General features: G+C 35.5%; 1 protein-coding gene across 2 annotated transcripts; it reads right to left on the bottom strand.

The window, feature by feature from the left end:
- Positions 1-856: 856 nt before the first annotated feature.
- Positions 857-7382, bottom strand: ing4 (inhibitor of growth family, member 4). 2 transcript variants are annotated; one of them, XM_073821846.1, is made up of 8 exons: positions 7317-7382; positions 6763-6834; positions 6463-6629; positions 4917-5031; positions 4680-4794; positions 3820-3964; positions 2413-2474; positions 857-2275 (listed from the first exon to the last, which is right to left on the bottom strand). In XM_073821846.1, exons 1-8 carry the CDS (start codon positions 7351-7353, stop codon positions 2236-2238), a joined length of 753 nt encoding a protein of 250 aa, XP_073677947.1. In that variant the 5' UTR covers positions 7354-7382; the 3' UTR covers positions 857-2235. The 2 variants fall into 2 exon arrangements, with proteins under 2 accessions (XP_073677947.1, XP_073677948.1); XM_073821847.1 differs by having other exon boundaries at positions 4926-5031.
- Positions 7383-7690: the final 308 nt, after the last annotated feature.

The raw sequence follows: 7690 nt of genomic DNA, 5'->3' as shown, positions 1-7690 counted from the left end.
GATTTTTTTTTAAAGTCTCTTCTGCTCACCAAGCCTGCATTTATTTGATCCAAAGTACAGCAACAACAGTTTAATTTTGAAATATATATTATACTATTTAAAAACAACAGTTTTCTATTTAAATATATTTTAATATGTAAATTATTCCTGTGATTTCAAAGCTGAATACTTAGCGTTTTTACTTCAGTCACATGATATTTCAGAAATTCTACTATTCTGATTTGCTGCTCAATAAACATTTATTATGTTGAAAACAGCTGGGTAGAATTTTTCAGGTTTCTTTTATGAATAGAATGTTCAGAAGAACAGCAATTATTATTTGTAACATTAGAAATGTTTTACCATCACTTTCGATAAATTTAAAGCATCCTTGCTAAATGAAAGTATTAATTTCTATAATTTCTTAATACTAATACAATAAAATTATACTGATTTCAAGCTTTTGAATGGTAGTGTATGATGTTACAAAAGCTTTTATTTCAATAAATGTTTCTTGAACAGCAAATCAGCATATTAGAATGATTTCTGTGACACTGAAGACTGGAGTAATAATGATGAAAATTTAGCTTTGATCACAGTAATAAATTACATTTTAAAATATATTCAATTAGAAAGCAGTTATTTTAAACCGTAAAAATATTTCACAATATTACTGTTTTTGCTGTATTTTGGATTAAATATATGCTGGCTTGGTGAGCAAAAGAGACTTCTTTAAAAAACATTAAAAAACTTTTGACTGGTAGTATATAAATAATTCTGTATAACTACTTGTTATTTTACACTACGCCCATGACACTTTTAGAACAACAGCATTCAAAAATGCCAGAATGAATGAAATAATGGCTAAGAGACACAATGACGCTTTCAGAATCAGGCATTGTTCATTCAGCATGGAAGACACCAGACCCAATATCTGACATTAGTTACAGTACTCTAGAATATCTGGAACAATCAAATCACAAAGCAACATGACAAAGGCAAAAAACACGTGACACAAACCCTTCATCGTACACCAGACAATAGAATCATTTAGAACCGGCAACAAGGACTGTGTAGCACCAGGTTTTGAAACTGTTAGCATTGTCTGACATACCTGTAATTGTTTCATTAAAATCTTAAATATAAGTTGATATCAACACATCTGATTCCGACATCTTGCAAAAAGTATCATACTGCTTTAACGACGTCAACACAATGACTAAGAACCATTGCAAGCGATACTGTTTTTCACGCATTTAACCAAACCATACACATCATCTTTAATATATTCAGAAGCACCAAAATCCAGTCGCGAAGAACCCCGTTGCTGAGCTCACAGCAATCCTAGAGTTAATTCATAGGTTACAAAAGAAAACACCAAATGCATTTAATGACCAGCTGTCAAAGCGATTCAACTGAATAATGTTACATGCCGAGTTAATGCTTTTCAACAGTCTGAAATATGACCGATTTATTACGATCCAAGTAGTGTGTGACCATAAGCACCAAAAACTGTCTGCATTGAAATCTACAATTGTGGAATGGACCTGAAGTGAAGAGGTGGTCTTCAAGTACAGGATTTGTGAATGTAAGACAGAGAAAGAGAGAGTGTAATGGCTGAGTAGGTGTAAAAATCAAGTTAAATAATCCTGTTTTCTTGTAATTGCTGGTTTGTCAAATAAACATCTCAGATTTGGTGAGGTAAGAAGATAACTTTTGCCCTTTCATGAACACTGAAAATGAGAAAATAAGTTAGATAAGGGATTAGTTTCAATCTGATCTGGGACCTGTTCCACTTTTGCAAAATCTGAGACTAGTAGGAAATGATCCCATCTGAGAAGGATACTGACAGCAATTATCCAGTCTGAGACCAGCTGGAATCACAACCGTAACAAAGAACTGAGAGATCTCCTGATATGCTCCCTGACTGCTGAGTTCATGTGTTTAAAATGAGTTGTAAAAAAGACAATCCAAATATAAAAAAAGCAGAACCAAAACAAATCAAAAATACTCCATAACAAAAGTCATCTTCATTACTGCGCACATAAATTATAAACTACACCTCCTTCATCTTCACCCGTCATCCCTTCTTACTGTCTGGCTGAGAGAGGGATGTGAAGATGGAAAAGAGGACGACAAGCACCAGATTAAGCAGAGAGTGGATCTATATTAGTGTCTATGGAGGGCCTTAAAAACACTTTCAACCCTTGCGTCTGCCTCTACCTCCCTCTCTGTGAATTCTCTTGCTTTGCATGTTCATTTCTTCTTCCGCTCCTGTGAACATCTTGGGCAGTACCTGAGGAAGAAACAAAACAAGGCAGATGTTGAAATATACATGGGTATTTACTAAAGTATTTACTTCAGTTTCTACGCTGATGCCCGACAGCATTGACTTGCATCAGTTTCAAGGGCAAAAATCACATGACTACTAACCATTTCCCCCTGGGCTTGGTGGTCAGACCCACACAGGCAAAGTGGAACCACTCGATAGAACACTAAAGAAAAAGAAACACACACATTTACCACAAGCACAGCTCTGAATATAAATGTACAGGACTCTTCTGTAATACAACGCTGCAGTCTGGGAATGGTCTAGATTCTTAACCTCCATTTTAACTTATTACGGGTATTTAAATATAATGAAATAATAAAATACAGTTGACGTCAAAAGTTTACATACACCTTGCAGAATCTGCAATATGGTAATTATTTATCAAAATGCATGTTATTTTTTATTTAGTACTGACCTGATTAAGATATTTCACATAAAGGACGTTTACATATAGTCCACAAGAGAAAATAACCGTTGAATTTATAAAAATTACCTAATTCAAAAGTTTACATACGCTTGACTCTTAATACTTTGTTGTTAACTGAATGATCCACAGCTGTGTTTTTGTTTAGCAATAGTAATGAAATCCTTCAGGTCCCACAAATTCCTTGGTTTTTCAGCATTTTTGTGCATTTGAACCATTTCCAACAATGACAATATCATCTTGAGATCCATCTTTTTTTATACTGAGGACAACGGAGTGACTCATATGCAACTATTACAAAAGGTTCAAACGCTCACTGATGCTTCAGAAGAAAAACAATGCATTAAGAGCCAGGGGATGAAAAATTTTGAACAGAATGAAGATGTGTACATTTTTCGTATTTTTTTCATTTACTACTGCCCTTCAGAAGATTCTTGACTGTTTCCCAATAGACAAAGTAAGTTTTTAAAAATGTACCCTTATCTTAAAATTCAAAAAGTTTTCACCCCCCGGATTCTTAATGCATTGTGTTTCCTTCTGAAGCATCAGTGAGCGATTCTTCTGTAATAGTTGCATATGAGTCCCTTAGTTGTCATTAGTGTGAAAAGACATAATCATAGAAAATCATAGCGTCATTACTGGAAATTTGTGGGACCTGAAGGATTTTTAGGAAGAACAGCGGACAGTTCAAACTGTTCAGGACAAACAAGGAACTTATGAACAACTATCATTAAACAAACAAACAAAAAAACAAAAAACAGCTGTGAATTATTCAGGTAACAACAGTATTAAGAATCAAGTGTATGTAACCTTTTGAACAGGGTCATTTTTATAAATTCAACTGTGTTTTTCTCTTGTGGACTATACGTTAACATCTTTTATGTGAAATATCTTATTCAGGTCAGTACTAAATAAAAAAACAACATGCATTTTGTATGACCCCTCTTATTTTGGTCAAATAAGTAACATTTCACAGATTCTGCAACTGACCTCAACTGTAAATATATATATATGTTAGCAATAATGTATGAGAGGCTGTGAGCTTGTTGACTTTTGTCACAGTACATTAAAAAAGGAGACTCACGTCTGTATTGTCACATCCAATCATCTCTCCATATGACACCTGGTGGCAGAGACAATAAGTGGGCTCGTTGGGGTCCACTGGCATGTCCAACACATCCGAGGGATGCACGTTCCCAAAGTTCACAGCTGGAGCTGTAAACTCAGAGCTGGAAGACAGTTTTTAATAAAATTGTATTAGATTTTGAAATGCATTTATTTTATTTTGGGGCATTTTGCCTCTTTTGTTGACAGAAACGCTTAGAAAGACGAAAGGAAATGATGTAGTCCCCACTGTAGGGCAAATGTTGCTAACCCTTTGCTATTTCTAAACATTAAAAATGTATTTCAAAACAACTTAAATATTTATGTACAAGCCGGGAGGCTTCAGTTCCCTTCTACTTTGAAATAACATCACAAACAGATTATATGTACAGGCTATATAAATCTCTACTAAAAGATGAAAAATAAAACAAAATTTAAGTTGTCTGTGGCATAAACACTATCGCTCAAAAGTTTGGGGTCTGTAAGATTTTTTAAAGTTGTGTAGAAAGAAGTCTATTTAATATATTTTATAAATAATTTATTGCTGTGATGGCAAAGCTGAATTTTCAGCATCATTACTCCAGTCTACAGTGTCACATGATCCTTTCAGAAATCATTCTAATATGCTGCTCAAGAAACATTTCTTATTCTTATAAGATGTACAAAGTTAAAAACAGTTGTGCAGCTTAATATTTTTGTGAAAACTGTAATAAAGTTCAAAAGAATGTCTTTACTGTCAGTTTTGATAAACTTAATGCATCCTTGCTGAATAAAAGGTTGACAAAAATGACACTTTACAACCAAAAACAGAATTCTAATACAAATGTGGGTGATTCTCACCTTTGCGTGAGTTTGACCTTCTTCTGTCCGCTCTTTGAGCTGCAGTCATCGTCAGAGTTCTTCACCTTTGACCTAGTGCGAGTCACCTCCTTCTTCTTGGGTCCTCGATGGTCACCTTCAAATAACAATAAACGGCTGTCAGAAACATTGTTGATGTATAGAGATCAACATTGGAGATGTGCATGTGCCAAAACAGCACTAATAGCCATAAGAAGCTATCAAATGCACAACACTCACTCTTGTTACCCTTGCTAGAGGTAGAGTCGTAATCGGTGCTTTCTATCTGTTTTTCCTTGAGGTCAGCCTCAAAGCGAGCCAGGTCTGTATCCAACCTTCGGATATGCTTGTCCACCTAAATGCATAGAGTAAATGAAGTGTGAGCCGTTGTATGGAGTTATAAAGCAATTAAATGTACATTACATATATATTTTACAATATCTTTATTACAGCACCAGTCAAAACTTTTTTTAAATGTTTTTTAAAGAAGTCTCTTCTGCGCAAGCCTGCATTTATTTAATCCAAAGCACAGCAAAAACAGTCCAATTTTGAAATATTTTTACTATTTAAAATAACTGTTTTCTATTTGAATAAATTTCAAAATGTAATTTATTTCTTTGATCATAGCCACATTTTTAGCATTTCTATTAAAATGTAATATATAAACAGAATTTGCAGTAGATATAAAAACTAATTTGTATGGAGTATAGGCATGGGCCGGTATAAGATTCTGACGGTATGATAACCTTGGATAAAAATATCACGGTTTCACGGTATTACGGTATTGTAATCACTGCTCTACAATGTTACATTTAAATGTCTGGGTAAAAAAAAACAACCTTTTTTTCCCCAAACGGATTACAGTATATTTTATTTTAGGAAACATATAGAACATTTTGTAACATGGAACAGAAGGCAAAATAATTAAAATAAATAATTGAATCTTCTTAATTAAATTAAATTGCAGTCACTTGTGTTAAAGGTGCCCCGTGTAATATTTAAGATGATCTCTAGACAGTGGTGCAATAACTATGTTTTCAGGGGTGCATAAAGACCTTAATTAACCATTATGTTTTTATTAACATAGAATCAGCTTGCGAAAAAAACACTGACACAATGATGAACAAGTAATATTCACAATAACATAGTTTAATTGAATGATAAAGTTAATATAATTCCTTAAATTACATTTTAAAAGAAATCTCACTATTCGTTGCTGTCAAAAAAAAGGTGAGATTTAAATCCTGTATCGGCTTCCGTAGTTCTGTAAAGGGAGGGATGAGCGGTACTCTGCTGCAATTCACAATCTCGCCGCTAGATGCCACAAAACCTACACACTGCACCTTTAACGTGACAGAAGGCTTAAAAGCAAAGACGTGATTTCACTTTAACTTAATTGTTGTGCTAAAGTTCACAGAAACGTAAAATTAGTACATATAGTCTGCTATTCCCCACTCTGTGTTGTGGGGGTTCACCTCCTTTGGCCGTCCTGAACTTATATTACTGCTGAATCTCACTGACTGTGGATCACGTGCACAAACACAGACACGCGCCTGAGCACTAACCGCTGGGGGAGGGGCTGCATTGTTTTCTCTGCAGGGACGCACACACACAACCTAGTAGGGAGTCCTGCGCTTTCACTTTGACACAGAAAATGCGCATATCGTAGGAACGGTATAACTTTTTTTGTTTCCGGTTTTGAAACCGTGACTTTTTCAAACCGCGGTAAACCTTGAAACCGGTTATCATCCCATGCCTAATGGAGTAAATGCAAATTTACACTAACCATCTCATAGGTCTGCATTGCAAGCTGGACCTTGTCATCTCCAAACTCTTTACACTTTCCATAAGACTGCTGGATCTGTCTTAACAGCGAGAGCTTCTGTTCAGAGGACAACGTCCGAGCATTGGCTGTGTATTCACGAGCCAGAGAATCAATCTGCCCTTTCAGATCTAGAGAAAGAAGAAATGCAAACAAACAATCACTCAGTACTCTAAGCAATCAATCATTAAATATGAACATGTGAAATGTCCTTAAAATTATTCCATCTTACTGTATTGAGGAAGATCTATGCTTTAGACTCACCCTCTGTCCTCTGGTCCAGATCTCGCATCAGCTGGAAGTTCCTCTGCAGCTCAAAAGGCAGATTCTCTATGCCTAAAGAGATAAAGTGTGATGTGAATAATCTACACTATCACAAAGCCATAAACCAAGACCCATAATGCTTTGCGGATTTAAAACCCAGCACTACCGTAAACAATCTCTATCTGTATAAGCGCAAGCTAGACTGAAACACTGCACTTAATACTCGTCCTTGTGCTTTAATTCCTAGTTATTTAATTACAATATTTAGTCATTTTAATAGCAGTATTATTACACTGTCACGTTTATCGGTGCCGCGCCGACCAAACAAAACTACAAAGCCAATATTAACATCATAACACTGTCTACAGTTAGCCCGTTAGCTTCAGAGCCCAATGATCGTATTGACGTTTTTATTAGCGCTGTTTTATGTCATTACGCGATCGTTTTATTGTAATTCTTGTGTGTATGTGAAACATGCAGACATGCTGGACAATATATGCGCGGAAGATGTTTATTAACTGGGATCGATATCGAAACAAAGACAATAGCCTTACTGTCCAAATAGTGCTCTAGATACATTCCAGCCGCCATTTTGACAAACACAAACAAAGATTCTTCCGGTTTCGCCGGAAGTCCTGGACTGGGGGGGCAATGGGGGGAGGGGTCATGAGTGGGGGGTGTCAGTTGACCTCTTTCATGTCCTCTATCTACTTTGAAAGTGTGTTGAAACAGAATGATAAAGCTGATCTTTGGACGTTCAGAGACATGTACTATATGTCAAATAGCAAAATGAGTTTAGCTGTAAAAATTGGGTACAAATTGTAGGTTTTTGTCTCAGCACATCTGAGAAATGGTTATACTCTTCTTAATTTTTTTTGTCATCTGAATATCAACATTTCTTAAATCTACTCAAGCGAAACGGTTTCAA

This window comes from Garra rufa, chromosome 17 (assembly GCF_049309525.1).
Source record: "Garra rufa chromosome 17, GarRuf1.0, whole genome shotgun sequence".
Lineage (NCBI taxonomy): Eukaryota > Metazoa > Chordata > Actinopteri > Cypriniformes > Cyprinidae > Garra > Garra rufa.
This window is presented reverse-complemented; position numbering and strand designations above follow the sequence as displayed.